The sequence below is a fragment of the Mugil cephalus genome, chromosome 10, assembly GCF_022458985.1.
Source record: "Mugil cephalus isolate CIBA_MC_2020 chromosome 10, CIBA_Mcephalus_1.1, whole genome shotgun sequence".
Lineage (NCBI taxonomy): Eukaryota > Metazoa > Chordata > Actinopteri > Mugiliformes > Mugilidae > Mugil > Mugil cephalus.
The window spans coordinates 14942381-14967004 of NC_061779.1; the positions used below are offsets into that span (position 1 = coordinate 14942381).

Sequence of the window (24624 nt, forward strand, 5' to 3'; positions counted from 1 at the left end):
GTACCTAATATTTTGACAAGTATTCTTTTTTTTGTGAGATTTAGAACTTTAGACCTTATGCGAGACAGACCATATAAATGCACAACTTAAAAATCAAAAGTAAAAATAAAAAGCAAGGTTCATTCCAAATTTTTTTTAAACATAAGTAAATGTTTAAATTTGTTTTATATCTTCACATAATCAAATATCAATTCTTAATGATATTTCTTCCTTTCTTTTTTTTTATCCTATTTGGGACAGAACTCTTCAGTATTTACAGACAAAGAGAGTAGCATTAAGTGGGACATTTAAGCAATTCTACTGATGACCTTATAAGAAAGACCCACAATGAAACCAGTTCAGTTGCAGCTGCTGTTCTTTTTAATGCAAATTGCTACTCTGGCGCAGACTATTAGACTTTAACAGTTAATTACAAACATTGCATGAAGGCAAAGACGAGTGTTAAATTAAAGCACGGGGTGCGGGTTGAGGGGGGAAAAGATTAAGAAATATAGTAATTTTTTTTGTCACAATTACATGGACATCACTTATTAAGCCTGTTAAGCTGCTGCTTTCGCTTTTAGATGCTCTGAACTTGGCGAAATTATCTTGTTAGCTAACTGATTAAAAATGCATCGCCACAGGGACTGCAAGTGGTTTTAGCAATATGTTTAAAAATTCTCGTGTGTTTATTTCAGTTTGGACCCCCTGTTGAAACGCTTGGCCCCGTCACCGTCCCCGTTTGCTTTAGTTTATTTGTCGAGTGCGCTCGTAGTGACGCACGCTAAGCTTTTAATTTGATAACGTGCTGTGGCAGCCTGGATGTTCGTATGAAAATTGTGGTGGGCTTTTATGAAGTAGTGATACTTATTCTAGGAGGTGGTAGCAAAAGTAGCGGCGGCGGCGGCGGTGGTGGTGGTGGTAGTAGTCGAACTAGCCGAGGCAGTGGTATATATTCCACAGATGAGAGTCTGGCACCGTCAGTGACAGAGTGGTGTCATGCCTGCCTGAGAAGGTTCATCATGAGCTCTAGCAAAGCATGTCAGGCATGCAGGTGAAAGACTGGAATGTGATTAGTCTGTCCTGCAGGATTGTGATAAGGGGCCACAGTTCATGCATATCAGCGACGGGGGGGTGGGGGGAGGGACTGTTCGACTCAACTCCCAAAAAGTGATACTTAATAAAGACTCGCTAAAAAAGTACACGTTCAAGTCCATCACCTTGCGTTTGCTAATTGAGCTGCTAAAATTCATTTGAGTAAGACATCCTCCTCCTGAAGAGGATTTTTTTCCCCCCGCTCCGCTATAGATGTCAATACCTGGATTTTTTTTTAAACACACACATATATATATATATATATATATATATATATATATATATATATATATATATATACACACACATTGATGATAGCAAACAGCGCTCCTTCGCCTCCTGTAGAAAATAATGATGGACCTCACAGTTCATGCATAATGCAAAGGCTGTGAAAATAGTGTTTCCTGAAAGCGCGCAGCACCGCCTTTGGACTTAAGTGAAATATAACCTGAATTTGACATTTTCTAATATCCTACACCAAACTTTTTGTTTCAGTGAGATAGGGGTGGTAATTGCTGCACCAGAAGAAAGACTGCCGATCCTTCTGGGTATTGCGGGTGACTGTGGGGACAAGGCGAGATTGGAACATGGTAATTGCTAAGACAAGGGCTGAGAATAAATGGGGGGGGGGGAAAAAGAATTCTTTACTGTCAGATAGAGGAAGGTCAGAGGCACAAGTGTATGACATCCATGCATGTTACAGTGTACTATTCACAATGTACACAGGGGACTGATACCTTTTCTTAGATATCCAATTCATCGCTTTGCTTTCTGACAAAGAGAGGAGATGATCTCCCCTGAAGTTCCCTCGGCTGCACTGAAGTAACAGGATGGGATACACGATGCAAAGATGTCAACAACGCTGGGTCACAGTGAATATCAGAGCAGGGCCACAGTATACTACTTTTTCCCTCCTCCCCGAATCATTATTTTATTATTTGATTAATGCCTTCACGCTGTTGTCAGAATGCTTATACATTTCCTCCAAGATGAAAGACAAACAGCAGCAATTTATTTCTCCAGATTAGATATTGATCACAGCTAGTGCGCTGGGCATCTGATGTCTTCCCTGAAAAATGAATGTCAAATGTTAAGCATCACTGCCTTTTATTCTCTCTCTTCTTTTTTTTTTTTTATTATAAAAAAAAGAAGCTCCTCACAGAGAACATCATAACCGTGGGTTTTGTGCACTCTTGATGAGAAACGTCTTCTGTTAGCGAGTCTCCAGCTATAATTTAATTTCTTTGACGTGGTCATTTATGATCATCCCTGCCCCATGTCGTGTCCCGTTCCTTACAATAATAATGTTTTTGTTTTGTTGTCTGAAACCTTCTCAATAGTGCTGTCCCATTTGGAGACTTAAGAGAGTGGACAGGCAGCCGGTTTACTGTGGCCGGGGGGGCACTGCGCGCTACGTAACAAAGAAAGAATGTCAGAGGGAAATAAATGGGACCAGTGTCCCAAGCATCAGCCCTGTTGTACAGGCTGGGTGTCTGGAGTAACCCTGTCTTTGGACTAGACTTTTTAATGTTACTCCCATGAAGACTGTGAAAAGAGAAATGGTATGCTCCCGTTGACACAACAAACAGTTCGGTCCATCTGAGATTATGACCTCAGTTAAAGGAGTGGACTAATAACTGCCACTGGCACAAAAAAATAAATAAATTATAGGAGAGAGAATTTGACTTTAAGCGATATTTTCTGAAATTAAGATTTGTACGTTTTTCCATTGAAAGCTGTGACTCTCAAAGTCTCGTTTTTGTGATAATCCCATAATTCTCTCAAGTTCTGCAAGACTTCACTGACTTTATTACGATATTTAGGTTTTGCGCATTTCTAGGGCTAATGGAAACTTAGCAATTGGAAGTGAGTATAGGCTGTGGGAGTGATGACCTTAGGAGTAGAGAAAAAAAAATGAACAGGTGGTACACTTGCAAACTCGCTACTAGGAAGTGTAAAGTTAGACATTATTATATCTTATTTAAAAGAGAAATGATGAGAATGAAGTGGCGGTTGAGCGGGCTGGTGAAGTACATGAAGAGAGGGAGCGGCGTTTTGAATTAGGGCAAATAAAATGTTATTTCCTGCGCAAATAAACATCTGCATCTCAACAGAACACTGAACCGTCCTCATGTTTCAAGCAGTCTGTTTATTACGCGTGTTGACATTAGGATTAGGTTAGCACTACTTTAGTATAAAAATAAGAAATCTGACTTTTATTTTAGTTCTGTCCTCTACGTTTTAATAAATTTTTCAATGCTGCATCAGAAAATTCTTTATTAAACCTTTCATGGGGAAATGACAGCATGATTGGTTTTAGATCATCAATAATAAAAAATATATATATGTATCAAATCAATGCTAGAAATCTTTGGAAAGGGTCAGTGTTAAAAGAAAAAAAAGCTAAAATTATCTCAAATCAGAGGAAATTACTAAAGGAATCTGTTTCCATAGACTTTACAGTAGCCTTGAATTCATCCCAGGATGCCAAGTTATTTAATTTAATTTCCCTCTGCAAATTATTCCAAGTGGCTGGAGCAGAAAACATGAAAGCTTTCTCTTCCGTATCTGTCTGTACACTGGGGACAGTCAGCAGATATGTGTCTGAGAGCACAATGGGCGAGTTAGTGGTTGACGGTGGTGGTACGGTACATTGCTGCTGATCGTGGCTACACACTGATACAAAATAGATGCTTAAAGGAGGAAGCATTGTTGCTTTTTAATAATGGTGTAAGAAGATAGTGATTTATGCACCTGAAGAATCTATTTTGTAACATGAGAGAGATTAATAATGTGAACTAATAGTGCTTAGACTTTGTGTAACTTAAGAATTGAATTTTGGAAGGAGTAAACAAATAACTATGTCTGTGCATATATGTACTGGGCCTTTAGTTACAGCACAGGAGGTCAGTACAGAAATCAGATGGTCTGGAATTCTCATTGAATACATGTGGATTCAGTTTCAGACAGGAAGTCAGATGACGTCTTCCTTTTGTTCAACATTACCTGACTAAAATATTGTATTTGTTCCTAAATGCAGACAAGCAATTACTTAAAAAAAAAAAAAATCCCACTTCTATTTGTAATGAGGACTCATCATCACAGCCCAGATCACTTTCCACCATAGTCTCCTTTCATTTTGAGCCATTAGAAGAAGCGCTGTTGCTTTTTGTTTAGTGCCAGTGTGGCAGCTGAGTGTAAATTATCTCGCTGATTTTGTCAAGGTAAAACAAACAGACAAGAAGAGCGAGACATCAATTACTGCAGTTACTCCTGGGGAAAATAAAAGCACTGGAATCTAATGAGTGTATTGTGTTTACCTGCTGTTATATCATTTATACCCCGTTAACCCATCCGTCACCCTTGTGTGTGTGGTTAACTGCAAGCCAAGAGCCCAGTGCTGCTCAGCTGTGGGAGAATTTTTTTTTTTTTTTTAAATCCACGAAATGAAACCCATCTGTATTGCATACCAGAAACACTTATCATAACATTTTTTTATTTTTTTTTAGCTTGCGCTCTTCTCATAAACGTTGGTGTTTATTTGCGTATCCTTTTCATTTCATGCAGATTTTAACCCTCAATTCCTGAAGTAATGCCTCTGACTTTGAAAAGCTCCTACACATCAGAGGAACACAGCTGATGATCCGCACTGCGAGCTGTGCTGTGAGTCACTGAGGCTTAGCAGGATCTACTGCTCTGACTCAGACATGTGCTGCCAGGGATAGCGGCTTTCTCCCCCACTTTTTATTGTCTCGCTGCCACAATGCTGCATCAGACAGCCATCTCCGACCGAAACGGTCCACCCGTCGTCGTCCCGCAGAAAGCGTAACTCGTCCCTCGAGTCTGCCACCTCAAAAACACAGACCAATCACGCCGTCTGAATGTCCCGTTTGGGTTTTTTTTTTCTTCTTCTTCTTTTTCTTTTTTCCCCCCACCAATACGTGATATTGCGTTAGGTGAATGCGCGTTGTCACGAGAGAGGAGCCTCTGTGACGGCTGCTCTGAAGCTGAGCCAGCTGCTTTAACAAAGCTGGAAGTCCAGTCTTAGTTTTGACAGTAAGAAGTGCACCATCTGGACTCTGAAAATGGAGGAATAGGAATGCTGCGACGATCAGAGGAAAAATATTGAACAGCGGGGGACAACAAGTTGAGCCACACTAAGAAAAGAAACACACACACATATATATATATATATATATATATATATGTATGTGTGTGTATATATATGTGTATGTAGACTCAGTTAATATGGAGTTCTCTGAAAAAAGGAAATGACGATCAGTAATGCACACTATGATGATGACCCCCCTCAAAGAGTGACATTTTTTTTCTGATTTCTTCCCCCTCTCCTTCTATCATTTTCTCTCCCAACCAAGAAATCCCTCTCTCTGTCTCTCTCTCTCTCTCTCTCTGTCTCCCTCTCTCGCTCCCTTTCATCACCACCGAAAGCCATTCAACATCTCCGCTTATAGGCATGCTATTATTTCTTTATTTATGTATTCCACTTTTTATTCCGAATCACATGTTAATGAAGGGCGTCATTATCAACCTTAAATATTTAATTTTCCGCTCTGTGTCTGCTTCCGAGGGAGGCTGACTGGCGAGGGGAGTGGAGGGGAGGATGAGGGGAGGGGAGGGTGGAAAGAGTCGTGCTGTAGAATCAGCCGTATCTGCATCCGCTGCTTTAAAGTCAGCTCCAACCAAAGCAGAAATGTAGCACTGTTTCCCACCCCCCCTCTCTCCCCCTCATCTGAAGTCCAGTAACAAGCCTCCCTTTTTAAACAAACTAACCGTTCAAGACATTTTTATTTGTTAGCGGGCGAGCTCCGGATTCGACTTCAGTATTGGTCTTTGCCCCCTCAGCCCCCGTCTCTAAACTTCCTCCCCAGCCTCAGCATTAGCTCCAGAGAGGCTGAGTGCCCTTGTGATAAGGTGTGAGGCCTGTCTGCCTCTGACTGACAAGCCTGCTCTCACCATGCCAGTGCCTGCTGCTTGATAAGAGAAAATGTCAGCGTGATTTTGGGAAATGTCATTTATCGCAGCTTTCTGGCCGTGTCTGTAACCCAGACTGATTATGGTTGCTGGACATTTATATCACTGGGGGTGGCTTGGAAAATTGTACGAATGCTATGTTTTTCCCTGATAACGGCACTTAATATCCCTTTTGCTGTAATGGATTTGATTTTGTTCCCTCACCTCTTCCCTCCCTTGTCTGCGTAGACTCAACACCATGCGCCGCGCTCGCCGGTTTATTTTATGAGGCGCGTATCAGACGCGCCATCAAAGTGTCTGCCGTGTGGAGGCGTTCAGATTGGGGATTCACTCCACAGCCAGACAAAGGCTTCCGCCATTCTCGTGGATCGTGCGGCAGAAACCCATGAGTTGAAGCGTATGTTTGTGGTGTGAGATTTAAGTGACAATCTGCTAGTGTTTTGTCACAGCGTGCGTCTGTGTGGGCTGCGCGGCGGATAGGGGACGAGGTGCTGTATTATTTAGAAAGACAATCCTCCCCGAAGATGAGTGGGTTAACAGGAACCATTAATTGGTTTAGCAGGATCTTATAGACACTAGTTCCGGCTTAGCTGCGAGGGAGAATCTGCACATGTGTTCAGATCTTCTTCTTCTTTTTTTTTTTGTCACACTATAAATGATGATGGACTATTTATCCTTCGCTTTTGCGCCTCCTCGGGTTTTGATTCGCGGAGCCGGGTTTGCCCTCACGTCATCACTTTTAATGTCTGATTTAAAACCTGAGCCGTCGTTTATAATTCAGGAAGTTTGCGTCTTTCCTCGGAAGAAGAAGCGCCCCGCCGCCGCAAACGCTGCACCTCTGCTCGCTCCGAGATTCTCGGAGCCCTTCTGTTCAGAGGAGGGTCTGCGATTCAGTGCCGTATATTTTTTCCCCTCATTGTTGACTCAAAGTGACATTTATGGGACACCCTGATAAAGCAATTCTTCCCGCCGCTCAGACCAGCCTGGTATTTTCAACACATTTTCCTCATTCATTTGTATTCACTTCTTTTTTTCTTTCTTTCTTTTTCTTTTTTTTTTGTCAGGGAGACCCTGCCTGCCTTTTATGATCCACAGCCCCGAAGTAGACTGAGACAGAAAGAAGTGTCTTTAACATGGGCTCCCTGGCAGCCTCTTGGGAGCCCAGTGATAGTGTTGTCCCCCCACTCTTAACCAAATTTATTGCTAGTCTGACTGTGGAAATCTAACAAAGGCACGGGCCCACTCTTCCCCGGTATATTTGTCACATCACTGCACCTGTGAGAGTCCCCGCGCAAGATGAATTCTAGGTTGGAGTGTTTGTCCAGGAATAAATCTCCCTCTCCTTTTCCATTGTCTTTGTTTGGGTGAGCTGTAGGCTGGGAATGAGCTCTCCCCGTCACATGAAGTGGAGTTGCTGAAAGCCGTGATAAATGGTGCTCTTTGTTGACACCTTCATTGGGTTATTTATGGCTCATTAATTGAAGTGAAAAGGAGACTTGTTGGCGCAGCGGGGGGAAGGCAGCGCCGGGCCTCCGCCGGCTGTGCCTCGCCGTGGCCCCACAGGCTTCGGGGGGAAAGCGAGCGATGAGGTGGTGAGGGCGAGGCAGCCGTCCCTCTCCCGCTCCTGTCCGTCTCCCGTTTCGCTGCGGACAGAGAGAGTGGACAACCCATTCATCAGGGACGGGTGGGGAGTAAAAGACTAAGACAGGCATGAGAAATTAGCCTCCGTCCTTCCTAATCACCTCTTGAATACATACGTAAAGAAACCTAAAACCTCTTGTTTCTAGTTGTAAATTATCTTCTTAACTAATAAGCACAAAGAGAACATTCAAATACGAAATATTCAAATGTAGCATCGCTGAAAAACCTTCGCGTTACGCGCGGCCAATTTGGGACGTTATGTGTGTTTTGGCACAGCTGCGCTCTGATTTCGTCGGAGGTTTACAATACTCGGTCTCTTTTTTTTTTCAGCCGCGCCACAATTTCCTTTGAGCGGTTTGAGTCTTCCGAGGAGAAAGAGCCACTTCAGACATAAGCTCGCGAGCGCACTTGATTAACAAGTGGATTAACTATGCTCGTTTCATGGGATGATGTACCTCAAAGCACTTCAAAGGCCACGCCGAGTGCCCATGAGGTGCGGTAATGAGGGGTTCTTCTACACGACGACAAATTTGGTGGCCTCGCTTCATGCGAACCTGATCATTTTCTCATTTTGTGCGCGCCTGCTCTTTTCTGTCTCCGCCGCTCCGTGCCCTGCTCTTGCTTCCTCTCGTATCACCCCCCCCCCCCCACCCCCACCCCCCCCCCACCCACCCCCATCCTTTTTTTTTCTCTCTCTCCCTCTCGGCCTCTCATCTCGCTCCATCTCTCCCCTCAGATTTCCAAGCATTGATCCCCTCCTTTATTTCTGCCGATTTGAGAGTCAAGACTCCTCCTCTGTCGCGCTCTGGGTTATCATTCTCGCCGCTGATTATCCTCAGCTCTTTTTTTTTTATTATCCATTTTGCTGTTTGTTTTGTGACTGTAAACCGAAAAAAAAAATTGCAGAATGACTCGTCGTGTTTCCGGATGCTGCCGAGGCCTTTCTGCGCCCTTGAACTGCTGGTCCAGGTTAGACTCCTGTAAAGCCCACGTCTGACATCTCGGCGCTGTCACCGCTGTCAGTCAACCCTCAGTGACGCCCATGTCCTCCAACACTTTTCCATCTCTCAACACCCAGGCTTCCGCCTCGATCTGTATGAGGGGAACATGTCCTGGCCTGTCATACACTCATCCAGAGTGCAGTTTAGGAGGAGGGGGGAGGGGATGGGGGGGACGGGGAGGGGATTCAATTTTCTAAGTGGCATAACGTCCTCCTGAGAGGGATTGTGAGGTTTCTCCGCGTCTCCGACAGTGGAAAGGCATGTACGGCTCTGCCACAGTGGAGTAGCCCGCTCACATTCGCTCTCTATCTCTCCCTCCCCGCATTTTTATTATTTTGATCTGGCAAGCACATGAGAGATAGTAATCTACACTTCAATTACATCGCACAAGTCATCAGATGCTATCTTGCGCTGGTGATAGAATGTGCTCTGAGGCAGCCCAGCGCCACTGTGAAACAGCCCCTGGAGAGCCACAGTCTCAGCGTGCGAGTGTGTGTGCGTGAGTGCGTGCGTGCGTGCGTGCTCTCGTCTGTGTTTGCCTACGCGTGTTTGTGTATCGGCGAGTGTGCGAAAAAAGGAGACGGAGCAAGCTGGAGAAACAGAGAGACCGGCAGACCGACGGAGAGAGGCAGAGAGTCTGGGAGCCGGCTCTATTTATCAGTATAACACACGTATTTGCCAGCAGGGTACAGTATTTAACCTCGGTTTGTCATTGCGGCGATTCTTATCACTTCGTTTCATTTAGTTCGCGACGAGCAGACAGTGCCGTAATAAGAGGGTGAATTTTGTGCATCGTTTATCATCGGAATTCCTGATAGTAACCAGCAGAGGGCTAATACAGATGTGTTTAAGGTCTTTGTCTACAAGACAACCACTTGTGCTCCACGCGCTTTGATGTGATTTATTGCACTAAGTGAGCTGTGCTGTTCCTTTTAATGCCATGCCCGATATTTTTTTTTCCCCCCATACATAAAATCTTGATTTATTTAACATCTGATATGTGTTGAAATATACATATAAATTGTCTTCTCTCTCTCTCTCTTTCTTTTTTTTCTTCTCGGTGCTGTGTTCTTCCTGGTCCTCATTTGATATTCGATACATTTTTAAAGGTAAGCCCTGTTCTGTAACCACACATCATACCCTTGATTTAAAACTGACTGTATTTGTCTTGTTTTAGCCAGATTTAATACCGTCCACAATCAAACACATTTTTCTTGTCCTTTCAAATGCAAAGACAAACGAGGTAAGTGACAAAAGTTTTGACCTCATCTCATGAACTCATTTACACAAAACATATACATACACAAAATAGAAGGATGGTTAAATGACTGGTTTAATCTGTTTAGAAGAGACCAGCATCATGCATCATTTTAATTTATCTATGGATACAGCAGTGGTGGAGACATTGGCGGTGGCCAATGTCAATCTTTGTCTTAAGAAAACCCGCGTACAGTTGCGATATTCTTCCACTGAGCGGCAGGTATTCAGTGGTCATGCTTCGCGCTCAGGAGCTCGGGCAAATCAAGACGGATGGCTGCGTTCCGTAGTTTTTCATCAGGCCTTAATGCGCACTTACACAATGACGGAGGGTTCTCTTAGAGGCCGACGGACCAAAGTTTGAGAACTGAGCTGGAAGGAGACGGCGCTCTCTGCGCCCGGCCATTTTCTTCCATCAGGGAGCCTGTGATGTGAGGCAGCCCTGGCAGAGCGCTCAGCGCTCTGCCCTGCATTTCCACTCCTGCTGAAGCAGCAACTGGAAACCCTCACCTACTACTCCCCCTCCATTAGGCGCCACTCCACGCAAGACAATAGATGCACAGTTCCTTGTGAAGAGCTCTCTTGTCATTCTCCAGTCATCTTTTTTTTTTTTTTTGCGCGCGGACCGTTCGCTTATGTCCTCCCGTCAAGATTCCGGCTGATGTAATCTACAGATGTTGAAGTGTAAGGGTGTTTATTGAGGAGTGCCGCAACATTAAGCCCATGGGCTGGATCCGCAGTATATAAATCTAAACAGCCACTTCTGTTTTTAATCAGAGGATCGGAGCGGTTGTGCGCGGCTCCAGTCTGTTCCAGGGGATGGGGTGGCAATGAAGATGTGCTCTCCGTCTTTGTTTGTGTTTCCCGCTGATAAAAGCGCCTTGATGTTTGAATATCCAAACGAATGAGAGAATGTAAATATTTTCTACCAGACATTTTGAGTGGGACTGCATGCGGCGAGGGTCTCCAAAGCACACTGCTGTCTAAATGAGTGGTTATTGACAGACCTTTGGCGTCCTGAGAATCCCATGTTCTTTGAATCTCTGGTACACCAGCAAATGTGATCCTCTCTGATGGTAGCATTTGAACATATTTTGATGTCCCTGAGCATTAAGGGAAGTGACAGCTTACAAATAAATCCATAATTATCACATCTGAAAGCCGCCATCCCAAACTTTATTTGCATACCCAACACTTGGAGGAATGCGGGTAATAAACCCTGAGGGTCTCCCAGACTCTGGCAAAGTCATGGCTGTCATCTCATCAGCTTCTGGGTCTTTCTCAGAAGCTAGCGAAAAAGGGAAAGGCAGACTGGAGTGAGACAATGCTGCTGTGTTAAAAAAAAAAAAAAAAAAGGGGAGCCGCACTAAACGGGCAGCACTGACTTAAGGTTCAGCAGAGCACAAAAGGAAACTGAAGGACAAGATTGTTCCCATTGTGTTTCCACTGTGTATTTCCCCATAGAGCAGGGTCTGCCAAGGCCCCGCGGGCTTCATTTCACCCCTTCAAAACCCAACATATTTCTTTGAGTGTCCTGAAGATAGGAACACAATGACTGCCTGTAGAATTTCATCTTAATTCTACCTTGGAACACAAAAGACTAATCACAGCCATCACAAAAGCGCTGTTCCTGCAGCCCAGTGTGTGATAGGACAGGCTCCGGCAGCATAAAGGCCCGGCCCTCCAGAGAGCCGGGCGCCTGGAAGAGGCAGTCAAATGGGAAGCGGAATAGGCCAGGCGACACCCAAGATTATGTCTCGTCCGCCGCGCGGGGAGAAACGCGGACCTGTAGGACCAGACATCTATCAGCCGGGGTCAGTCTGGGCCGAAGCAATAGAAAAAGTTATAATTTCACATCGCATGATGGGAACAAGGAAAGTTAAGCGATAGCAGCTGCGTGATATTGCGCCGAGGACGGGGTATGGCGTTGGAGTACAATGATCTAATATTCCTCCCATCATTCATTTGGTAAGAAGAATGATCACGGATGATTTACAATAGGCTCCGTGGAGGTGGTATCGGTGCGAAAATGCAAAGCAGTTGAGCCGGCTCGCATTTGGTTTATTCATGTCCCCGTTTCCTCCTCACCTCCTTCCTGCACATCCTGCGTGACGCTTCAGTTCGCACGGAAAAGTACCTGCAGTATATCGATTAAAAGGCTGGAGAAAAAAAAAAAAAAAAGTTTTATAATGTTTAGGATCAAAAGCGGAGAGAGATTTTCAGTTGACTCCGTAACTCCACCTTCCAAACAGACCCCCTCCCTCCCTCCTCCTCAACCTCCTCCTCCTCCTCCTCCTCCACCCCTGTGGCTCAGCCTCAGCACCTCCCCTAAAGGTTCATCTAAAACTCGTCTAATTGGTTGCCGGGCTTTAATTAGCCTGCCTCGTTTGCATGGCTGCCATCAGGAATTCAAACAGGGTGGAGTGATAGCTGACATTTTCCCCTCACTCCCCTCTTGCCAGAATCCTCCCCTCTGATTCATCTCATCTTCATTTCCCCAGATCCTGTTTTTAAAGTTTTATTTAGGGTGTCATTTATTTAACAAGGGATTATTTATTTAGCGCATCAAATCACTCTGGAATGAATATTTATATATTTGCGAGGGTTTTAAATATTTACATGGTCTCTCCATTTCTAGTTCTGGAGCCACTGTAATGAGTGCTGTTGTTGGATGTCGGGGGGAATAACAAGACCGGTTTCAAAGTGAAAAGTCCTTTGAATATATTTCTAACTTAATTGGTATGAATCTATTATCAAGCCTGATGCTCTGATCATAGTTTAATTGGAGGTATATTATTATGGAATGACTTTAGCGGCGGTTAATGATATTTCACTCGGCTGATGATATTCATTTGAATGCCGATGAATGATTCATGTCAGGGGTGGCGTGTGAAAACACTCGGCGGTGCCATGACCCCATGTTAGCTGCTCTGATGCACTCACAGACTGCTACTTGACTAAATTCCATTAATCCTCAAAGAAGCTTAGCCTTTTTTTTTTTTTTTTTTTTTTTTTTTTGCGCCCTGATGCTCACTTTCTTTCTGCATCTTGTTTTACAGAGACACCATTGTGTGTAATGGTGGCTTATGAAAGCGGATGAACGTTAACGGGGGTTGTGTCCCCGGGACCTTAACCACTCTTCCCGCGGTGGTGCGCCGTGCCGGCTCGAGAGGGCCAGTGGTCTCACCGAGCTTGCAGAGACAACGTGGAGACTCACTGCTAAGTTTACACATATCGGGGGGCCTTAGAAGAGTCTTATTAACAGCAGCTGCAGGCAGTGGGAGAACAGGGAGAGCGGCAGCACGACTGCTGAACCAGGGAACGCCTCTCCACGCTAGAACCCCCCCTCCCCTCCTTCTCCTTCTCCTTCTCCTCGGTCTTAATGACTAACCAGAATGAGAAGTGGAGGAGAGGAAGAGCCTGGAAGAGCCTGATTTGTTCTGCATGCTAAATATGGCCTGTAATCTTTATTCCTCTGAGTGCCTTATTAAAAGTGAAAGGAAGATGAAATCCCACCAGCCAGCCCATCCTTTCTGCTGTTTATTAGAGGGGCTTTTCCTCTGTTAATATTGAGGTTATGGTAACCTTACTGGTGATAGATGCATCTTGTGACTTCAGGTAATAATAGCAATGATTGATTCCCACCTGAACCCTGGAGGTGTAATCTAGCAGGATGGAAGAGATAAAGTGGCAGCCAGCGTCTGAGAGATACACAGAGAGGCAGATCCCATCCAACAGCGCTGTTTATCATCCAGCAGACAACAGCGCCCTGTCAGAATTTATGATGTTTCCCCTCGTCTCTAATTCATCATTCATTAACTACTCTTTTCTCCCCCTAAATCCATCTCTATTTGTTAGTTTTATCAGTAAGGTTAGGATGAAAAATACCTGCGTGTTACTTTTTGATTCCGCGGGAAGATGAATGTGATTTTTGACTTCAAGCGTGTCGCATCAGTCACATCTGATTTGATAATCAAAGGGAAATTCTTCCCCTCGGTCGCGGAGTTTGTTGTCGCGCCGGAGCCGAAGTGGCGCGGCAGTTGCCATCATTTGCAAAAATAGTTTTTTTTTTCTTTTTTTTTTTTTATTATTATTATTTCGAGTCGGGTAATTTATTTAGATTAATGCTGGGGCCGCATTTAAGCTGCAATTACATTTTATGGCAGAATTTCCTCAAAATATATTAATATGGGGGGGAAAAACAAAAACAACCATAAAACATTTCCGTGCAGTAATTTTCAGAGCGCAGCACAATTTCTGCATCATTTCTTTACCTTGCCCTTTTCTGTGCAGCTGAAATGATTCCCGCTTGTGAATTTTTCTATCATTATGTAAACAGATAACCGGAATCAGAGAGAATGTGATCAGCATATTTTTATGCCTGTATTTGCATTATGGCGCTTGTGTCGGAGCGCTAATGAAGCTCAAAGACAAGTGGAGTCCTATATAATTCTCTTTTTTTTTTTTTTTTTTTTTAAAGCCCCGCACCTTTCCTGTATTAGAGCCGCACTGGACGGCACATCTATTATTCCATTAGCAGGTAATTAATGACTCTCATTTGTGTAACTGTTATTAAGCCCTTTGAAAGATTGTTTGTGTTCAGATGAAATGAAACACATCCCAGAAGCCATCCATTGTGGCGGATAGATTAAAAGAGCAATAAGGCTCTTTGAAAAATGATATTTTATCAGCGGTAATTTTTCACCGTACCTCAGGGGCAGTGATGACAGGAAAACACTGCAGTCCTCCTTCATGTTGATATCCTTTTTTTAGTCAAACTACCAGGGGAGTACACTAAGTGTGATTTATTCATCCCTTGACCAGTAAAAGGTGTCAGCCAGGTGAAAATGGATGCTGGGAGAGTATTGACAGGAGAAATAGCAGTGCAGTTGTCCTGCTCTGTCATATCGTATAGGAGGGAGGGGACATGTCCTATACTCGGTCTCTTCCAGCGCGCCTTAAGAAAATCTATTGTCTGCTCCGTGTTTTTTATTTGCCGCTAAAGAATGAGAATTGCGGCTCTGTTTTAGATTTTTTTTATTTTTTTTGTCTTATGCAAGCACCTTATTCAAACTGGCTTTATCATTTTAATTTTTTTTATGCATTTAGTTTAGTTTATGTTGTATCCTAACAGTGCGTTGCATGAATCTCACACAGAAATTTCCCACATGAGCAAATCAAATTGCGTCTTTTGTTCATGGTTTCTATCTGCCAATGTAAAAAGAGATTGAAGTTTCTTTTCTTCCTTTCTTTTAGCCATTTTTTTTTATGCCATATTGAAGAATAGGAGGACGGGGTGGTGGTTGTGGTGGTGGTGGTGGTGGGGGAATCAAAAGCGGTGTGTCTTGTGAACAAACACCCAGCCTTTCCGAAGGAGAAGCTGTGTAAGGGTGTAAGGCAGGCACTGGCATTCCACAACTCCAGCTGGAAAAGGCACCGAGCATCTCCTTGGGATTTATATTTAGCATTTGCTATGCTACTTATAAAATATTTCATAAATAATGTGAATATATTAGACGGGGGAAGAGAACTGTCGCCAGTCATTCCATATGCACTGCCATAGCAACAAGATGTTCCGCCTTTATCTGTTTAGGGCCCATGATTCTTAAACTGTTCATTGCCCACGTTTCCTTTTTTAATCAGAGTGTGTTTGGGATCCCCTGCAGCAGGGATCTAGATAAAAGGATTAACTCTGCCTCTACTAGTTAACCACGTTTAGACTTTGCCAGGCAGGCCCTCAAAAATGAAAATAGATGGATTTCGAATGCCAGTATCAGTGCGTTCTGATTGTTTCTCATCGATGACACTGTAGTTAGTTCTGCAAAAAAACTAGGTAAATATTAGTTGTGTTTATTGTGAATGTTTTTGAATTTTATTTTGATCATGTGAATGATCTGATTCAGTGATTTGCTGCACAGAGTTTAAAGCTATTTTAAAAGCAAATTTTCTTTAACCTTTAGTAGTTTTTATATCAAATCATTCATGTATATATATGTGCTTTTTATCACAGCTCTCTATAGCTTTGCATGTTTTTTTTTTTTTAAAGTTAAGGCCTGTCACTGACAAATTCTGGAGGCACAGGAAGTTCCCATCACTCCACACTTTTCTATTTAGGAGGAGAAAAGAAGATGGAGATGTCTGCTCCGCTCTCCAAAAGCATTTAATGCACTACTGGTCAAAATCTGGCCGAGGCTTTAAAAACTACAGGAAGCCTTGACCAAGGTGCTGGCTTGCAGAAGATCCTTCTGGCAGGCGCCGTCCACATGTATTCATTACTGGTTTTGATCCAGGAGGCCTCGTCGGAATCCGGAGGCATTATGCCGTCCACTGCTGCACTTCCGTGTGGGTAGCACGGCGCAGGAGGAGAGAAGTGGCTCCTTTGTCACCGCTGTTAGCATTAGCTAGAGATTTGCATATATTTCTCTTGGACGCATTAAAGGAATACAAAAAAAAAAAAAAGAGAGACTAATTCACTATTGAAAGTCTCCCTTGCAAGATTAAAAGAGTCCCATTAGAAATGTATGACTCCTCATGTAGTTTGTATTTCATTTTATGTCCCCCCCCTCCCTTCTTTCTTTTGTTGGAGGCTTTGATTATTCGCCAGGTTGGCAGAAAAAAAAAAAAAAGCTCAGAAAAAATACAGCTGTCATCTTTGCTAATGTTACTTTGTTTTAAAATGCACTTGCCTCCTTTTAAGGCAGTGGCTGGTTTTCCTGGCGTCGTCTCTACAGACAGTTCAGTTTAATTCCGGAAAGGTTATGTCAAATTTTTCTAATTTGAAAAAATGGTACACATAACATGTTGCTTTCATTGGGCTAATTACTCAGAGAATTACGTTTCTAGTAAGAAAACAACTAAAGGTTTACAACAACAACAGCAAAAAAAAAAACAACCTTGTATAATTTTAAGCATTCTAGCGTTGATTGATGTTACATGATTTAATTCACTTATTATTATTTTTTAAATTGCTTTTTTTTTCCCCGTCCGTCCGCCTGTTCAGCTGCGTATCGCCAGCCTGCCGCCGCCGCCACCGCCACCGCCACGGTGGCACGGCGTGCCATGCAGACGTCTGAACGAGTACATGTGAACAGCACTCCCAGGGGGAGTGCCCACAATGCTTATCGCTCTGACCTGAATTCTGTGACGACAGACAATTTTACAAACAGCTGGGGATCAATCAAAGCCCACTTGAAATATGCCACCTGCCACTTTTACATTAGGAAGCACGCTGTTCAAAATGGAACATTTTCACTTGTATTTGTGATTATTTTACAGGCAAAGTTGGTCTCCTCATGGGGCCTCAAGTGCCAAATGATTTAGCCCCCCACCTACCCCCCACCCCTCTCTCCGCTCTCTCCCCTCTCCCCCCCTTCCCTTCCACCTCCACCCTCCAGAGCTGTGTGGAGGGAGGGGGGGGGGGGGATTTACTTTAAGTTGTTTCTAAGCCTGGGGATGCGTTCAACAAGGGAAGGATAGATACAGTATTTGTATTAAAGCTAAAATCCTGCGCACACCGCTCGCCACAACCCCCCATCCTACGACGGCGTCGTCTGGGGTTGAACGAGTTCACGATGCCATTAATAGACACACTCTTAAACAAAGTGAATGATTTGTACAATATATTTATGTGGCACTTTGCATGAACTGTTGATCACCCACTTGAACTTGCTCCCCTCAGGTAGAGGTGTACCTGTCCCAGTTGAGCCAGAAATCACTCCTCTCCCAGTAGGTGTCAGTGTTACTGCTGCAGACGGATGTCACACAACTCTCTGGAGCACTCGAATGTCTGAGAGCTACATTTTACAGGCACGACGAGGTGTTTCGAACAAAAGCTCATCGCCACTCAACAGGTGGCTCAAATTCTAAAGCGCGCAATTTATTCACTCCTCTCTCATTTGTTTATTTATTTCCTTCCTTCGCTAAAGTTTCCCTTACACTTCAGCGAAACCTCTGCTGCGAGGTTACAAACTCCCGTTTGTCTTGAAAAGTGTGCGACTTTGCCAGAGGGAGAATGCAAACTCTTGTGTCTCCAAAATACGAATCTGGCCTCGCAGCTCCGCAGTAGTATTCATTACATGTTCGCGGTTGAACTCCAACTTGTCATTACACTCCATGAAAATAAGGAAAACATTTCCTCCGCACCTTCCTGGGCTCGGTCAAGCGTGCTGAGAGTTGCTCCCAGACAAACCAGAGAGCGGGCCGGTCCAAAAAGGAGCGGAATCCATATAACCACGGGACGAAACAGATGTGTTGGCTGTGGCGTTTGAGCTGTGATTCTCCAGAACAAAAAAAAACGATGAGCCTACCCCCCTCCCTCCATCCGGTGTGTAGAGTTGTCAGTCCTCCAGAGAAGTGTTGGACACGAGGTCAGCGGAGCGCCGCAGACTCGCTGCATATGCTTCGCAAACTGTTGCTGTTGGTCAGGAGAGCATGCATTATAATCCAGATTAAACCAGATAATTAGCTCTTCGTGAGCCATTAATTCTGGCAGGTGAAGGGGGCAGAGGGGGAATAAATAATGTGCCTGTGTTGTGTGACACGGTGCTAAAAAATGGGCATCTTTCCAACAGCTCATTTCAACTCCTCTAAATTGGCCTCATTGTGGATGAAATATTAAATGGCCAGTCGGGCTATTAATGCTGACTTTTATGGATTGGATGCTGTTGTGCTTAATATACCGGTTCAGTTGTCCCTTTTATTTCTCTGCAGCGTGCTGTCTGCCTGTAATATATTGCACTGGGAGTGAACCCACTGGTACACAATGGGGTTTCAGCCCATGTGAAGCTTCCTGGCACAGCTCCAGACTGAAAGTGAGAGCGGCCTGAGCTGTGTTGTCTCAAGTGTGTTCTCTGCTGTGTAGCGTTGCCATCAGTGGTGCACCTGAATACGTTCAAGTTGCCTCCGTTTTGATTTAAACAACGCGCATAAAAATAGCTTCTTTATGCACAAGACGGAATATATTTTGTTGAGCAAATGTGCGAACTCTGCCTAACTTTAACAGCATCTTAAGGAGTAAGCTGTAGTTTTTTGTTTTTTTTTTGGTTGTCTGTGAAACATTTCTTTTATACTGGATCTTTTTTTATTATTATCATTATTATTATTATGTGGTGGTGCGAGTTTTTAACTTTTGTTTTGGCCCTGAAATATGAACACTTTTTATTTAAGCTTATATAAATTACAGATAACTGCAGTATAGTTTAACTAATGTTGTACTAGCTGAACCTTCTACCTGTCAACATTAGCATGCTAACTGGCTAAATATGGAGGAGGAGGAGAGAGCCAAACACATACACATAATACATTGGACGGATTACTGACAGATTAACGTTTTTGGTAAGAAAAAACTAAAGGTTTTCAAGAAAGAAAAAAGCCAACCCTGTATAATTTTAAGCGCTCTAGCGTTGAGTGATGAGGAAAGAGCCAAACATTCTTATGTCTCTTATGTGTAATGCATTCAGTTATTATTTTTGCAAATATTAAAATAATATAGATGCATGAACAACAATTCAAAATGCATCACATTTACATCCATCATTGCAAGCTTAATCATTATGGCTGGGTGTATCGATCTAAATATCATTAGTATCTATACCAAGGCTGGTATCGGTATCGGATCGATACTAGTGTGATGACATTGACACTTTTGTTACAGTTTCTCTTCTGTACGTTCAGTAAATTACTCCTCACCGAGTCCATGTGAGCGCAGCTTCTGTCCAAGTCGTCTCCATCCTCACCTGCAGCAAAAGGTGACATATGGACAGAGTTGGACACTCATATCCTAGCATCACAGCAGCATCGCACAGCTGGCGCTGTTATTGAAATGCGTCGGAAGAGAAAACGATTCCATGGGATGTAGACCCACTTCTTTGTTAGAAAATTTTTGTTATGTTGTTATATTTTATGTTTTGATTACATTATACCTTGTTCTTATTTTGTACTAATGACTTTTAGTCTAAAACAGTTGTGTGTAGTAAAAGGGGAATTATTTAATTTTTATACTGTTAAATATTTTTGTTATAATTGGTTAATAACAACAGATAATATATGTTCTGTGTTTTATCATAATCAACTAACTAAAGGCAAAATTATGAAGTTATTCAATGACCAAGTAAAAAGTACAGGTAAAAATTCGATATCGGCGATACCAGCGCAGTATTTACTTGGTACAAAAACTTCCCTTTGTTGCCCACTCCTATTACCATGGAAAATGCAAAAATTTGGGTTTAAAGTAACAACCTTGTAGAGAATTCAAGGCGCTGTCTCTAGCTAAACCCACCACACACGACAGCAATGACAGACAAAGCTCGTGGCTTTGTGATAAACACAGTGGATGAACAGAGCAGCTGAAGAGAAAGAATCTCTCTAAGGGTCGTTTCGTCTCATGGCGATTTAGCCTCCATATTTTCCGCACACATAACCAGGCAATTATTCGCTCGCTTTTATGGTACCAACTTTACGAAGTGATAATTGAGAGGGTTAAGTCATGACGTCTTGTCTGGAATAGTCGGTGTTGGGATTTTTGGTCATTCGCTTTCATTGCCTTGTGAGCTCATACGTTTTAATCACGTATCCCGTGTAGCTACGTACACGTTTAGCCGCATGTTGCTATGTTTTCGTATGGTGTCAAATGGCAGTTTTTACAGTGTTCATCAGCGTTTTAATGTCCAGCTAATACTGACATAAATAACATTCGAACTCTGGATGTCTGCTTGCTAGAATTACATTGACGGCGCTAGTGGTCTTCACAATCTGCACCTTTGTTCAGTGAAAAATGTTGGCTTGAAATCACGTATGCAATAGCTACATTTCTATTCATTGTATGTTAAGATTCTAAGAACATTTTCTTAAATTCATGTTTGTAACATGAAAGAATAGAAAAGTTTGTGTCTCAAAAGTTAATCAACAGGTAATTCGTAAGTCCAAATAGTACTAGGAAAGATATTTGGAAACTCATGCATCTAGTCTTGTCAGTATATATTTTCTAAGTGCTTGAGGAAAAACAAACAGAAGAACTGATTGATTTGAAATGATGTCACACACATCATGTTTTGAAATGATTTATGCATTTTGTCTCAATTAAATTGTATCTTAATATCGTAAATCATACTTTCAAGTTAAATTCCTAGAAAATCTTTGCTTAAAGTTCAGTGATCACAGACTGTGTGTGTGTGTGTGTGTGTGTGTGTATATATATATATATTTTTTTATACATATCTATTTTTAATAGATGGGCTCAAAAAAAAAAAAAAAAAAGGCAGGTCAGCCATAATTCCGCAGTGTCCTGGCATAAGAATCGCAGTCACACAGGCGTCTCCGTCTCCCGAAGAAGGACGTCCCCCTTCCAGCATCATCCACAGTGGGGGTGGATGCGGCTGTTTTCTGCCTAGGAGGAAGATGTTGGCCAGGGACCATAATGCCTGCAGCCGCTAGCAAAGCCCTCTAAAATATTCATCACATAGCTTTTCAGTGTGACTATATGTTTTTAGCAGATGGTTACATTTTTGAGTGGAGAACAAAGTTGTAAAAGGAATATGATTTCACTTGTTGCCATGGGAACAGAGATGGATGAAGATGTTTCATGGTTCGGTGGTTGCCTCGTCCGTGCTCGCGTGTGTGTGTGTGTGTGTGTCTGCGCGTGTGCGCGAATCTGTCTCACTTTGTCTGTACGACTCGGAGCGTACACATACTATATGTGTGCGCACGCGTCTCCGCACAAGAGAGCGCTTTATGTAACTGTTGAATTGGTAAGTGGGAAGCAGATTGCGCCGTCACTTAATTTCTTTGAAGGATATTATGTTAAGTTCCTCAGCGAAAGGTCAGCGCAGTTCCAAGAGGGGATCATTTCCTAATACACTATTACAAGAAGTATCAAGCTGCTAGTATTATAGAAATAATATACGCTCTTGTCAGAAGCTCTGTTCGCAGCGTGATTTATTTTGCTCTGTGGTGCTCAAGTGGTGCTCATTTCACAGTGTATTAGCTGACTGTCTAAATACTGATGATTCAGTAGCATGGCTACTCATTTTCACATGACACATGAAAGGGAGGATCTGTCGATAAATGCGACAATAACAGCAGCCCCAGTTATCTGGGTGTCTTTTCTTTTTTTTTTTTTTCCTTTTTTCATTTCAGAATGAGTGTTCTTCCATTCGAGAGGAGCTAATTAGATTGTGTGAGTTGCATGATATGGGGTCCTACACATAAAAGCCTCGCTGTGGAGATGAGCAACGGTTGCCTGTACCCCAGACAGCGCTGATAGCGGAGCCACTCCTTTAATTCCTCTCTCAAAAATCAGATCCTAATTGCGTGTCTGATTTTAGTAACTTGTTCAGCAATTTAAGAAAATTGCTTTTTGAAATGTAACAATTTCAGTGATCTTAAGCGCCTCATTTCTCATTCGGCGCACTCCGCCGAGGACCGTCTCTTTTCAGGCCTCATCAGACAGTAATTGAAAGGTCCTCCTTCTCCTGTAAACCAGTGACCCCGTAGAGTTTATCGCGCAGTTCATTTGCGAGCATGAAAAGCGGCGTCGTAACGAGGAAGGGGAAACAATTGTTTCAACGGCTGTCATGTTGACTTGTTCTGTTTGTTCTGTTACTTTGTGCCATTGTCACGTTTCCTTACCAGAGGCGACAAAACGGGCGTAAGAAGCACCCACACATGCGGCTCCGTGAGGTAGCGCACATGTGCACACTACATGCACCTATTACAATTTATTAAGTCTACCTCGGTGCTGCTCTAAGACACCAGGTGAGGAATGTAGTTATTAGAGGAGGCACCTGCAGACTGAGCATGGAGCCTTTTTTTTTATTATTATTTATTTCTTTTTTTTATTATTTAGTTCTGTGTGACAAAGAGGAAGACAAAATTTCCACCGAGGCATGTATGAGTGGTGAAGTGCAGCTTAATGGGATGGTTTTATTCATCAAGCGAGGTCTGTGCACTCGTCCACTGCGAAGCTGCCTTGAGGGACAGTGAGTGATTCCGACCACTCAGCCTCATTATGGAATCATATTAATATTTAAGGGGTTGGAATTGAGGAATAAAGAGGGTAATTGATAGCATCAAAATGGAAGTGTTTGAACCCTGCTATATTATTTAAATAATTCTAATAGCGCCTCTACAATATGTGCTAAAAACGCACAAATTCCCCCTTTCTCGTTCTTTCTTTCTTTTCTTTTCTTTTTTTTTTTCCGATAGCAGTCGTTGAGCAAGGATCTGACCTTTGAACTTACACGGGCAAGAACAAACGACACAAATCACTGGCTGATGAGTGGAGCCAAGCAAAGAGGGGATTGAGTCATAAAATAAGTAGAGGGGTTTTTCTCCCTTGCTGCAGCTAAACAGCTACGAGCCATCTTTCTTGCTTTCTTTTTTTTCCCCCTCTCCCTCTCTTTTCTTTTTGAGAAAGAATGGGGGCGAAAACAACACAGTTTGTATTTGTTTTCATTTCCTGTTTATTTTAATCTGGATAACCCCGTGTCGCGGGCTTGATCTAGCTCTAAGTACTCGCGGTGAGGACAGTAACCTTTAAAGTCCTCGCTCCCTGCATGTGTGCGCATGTGTGTGTGTGTGTGTTAATCAGCTGATTAGACTGTATGTAAGGAAAGTGACATGTAAGCATAAATGAGTCTGCAGGCAAGTAGGCTGTGAATGATAATGATGCTCTGGAGTTCTACTTAGCATAACATAAGGGACCGCTGCTTGCGCTCATGGCATTCCTCAGAACGCAGTCAGTGGACTTTGTTACAGACTAGCACTAATTAGGCTTTACCACGTTTAGCCAGCGGCTCTACAAAAACCACCATTGTGGCTTGTTTCTGGATCTTGTGCATGATTTAGCCCGAGCGTTGCATCAGCCGGTTCTGGGGATGAATGCTAACTTCTGCTGTTACCTGTTACGAGAGCGGCATATGGAGATGCAGACGTGCAGGTGCAAGCAGCCTGCTATTTGATTGTTACCTAGAGATTGATAATCATACAACAAAGTACAGAGAAAAAAATAAATAAAAAATAGGGCTTGCACACAGGCAGATTGCTGACAGATGCCAGTGTACCTGTAGCTCCTCATCGAATTGTTTTCCTGTTTTGGGGGGAAGAAGGTTTGAGACAGGCAACAGGCCTGTAGCTTAATAGATAATTATACATCAATGAATGGTGTAGAAATGATTACACAAGTTAATTGTCAATCAGATCATAAGTAGTATAAAAAACGGTATTATAACAATACTCCTCATAAGACTGACATATAAACACATTAAACTGAGCCATACAGTGAGACAGATTTCAGAGAAATTAAGATTGTGACCAATTCCATATATTTACACACTGGAGTGCTTAAAATTGCTTACAAATACAGCACATTATATGGTTTTATAATGCTCATAAATACTAAACGCTTATTTAAAATTAAGGGTCAATGGACCTTACAATCATGCTCAGAAAATGCATAAAGTCGCACCAACTTTTAATTGCATGCTATGCTGGAAGCTTTAAGTGCACCCACACGTTTTAAAGGCCAAATCAAAAACTGCCCGTTAAACTCCTACATGCCGCTCAAACAACTGCTCGCACTTAGAAATAATGCTCTGGGCAGCCTTCTCTCATTAGACCTCGTCAATGAAAGTGAATCTGCATACTAATAAGGCCTTGTTGCTTT

The 24624-nt window shown here is 42.9% G+C and overlaps 1 protein-coding gene across 2 annotated transcripts in view; it reads left to right on the plus strand.

The window, feature by feature from the left end:
- Positions 1-24624, plus strand: part of roraa (RAR-related orphan receptor A, paralog a) — a 172645-nt gene that overhangs the window by 54660 nt on the left and 93361 nt on the right. Inside the window, exon 2 of one of the 2 annotated variants that reach the window (XM_047595795.1) lies at positions 9943-9951. The exons of the other annotated variant lie outside the window; for it this stretch is intronic. Coding sequence (XP_047451751.1) covers positions 9943-9951 — 9 coding nt within the window. The remainder of the gene's footprint in view (positions 1-9942; positions 9952-24624) is intronic. 2 annotated transcript variants of the gene reach the window in all.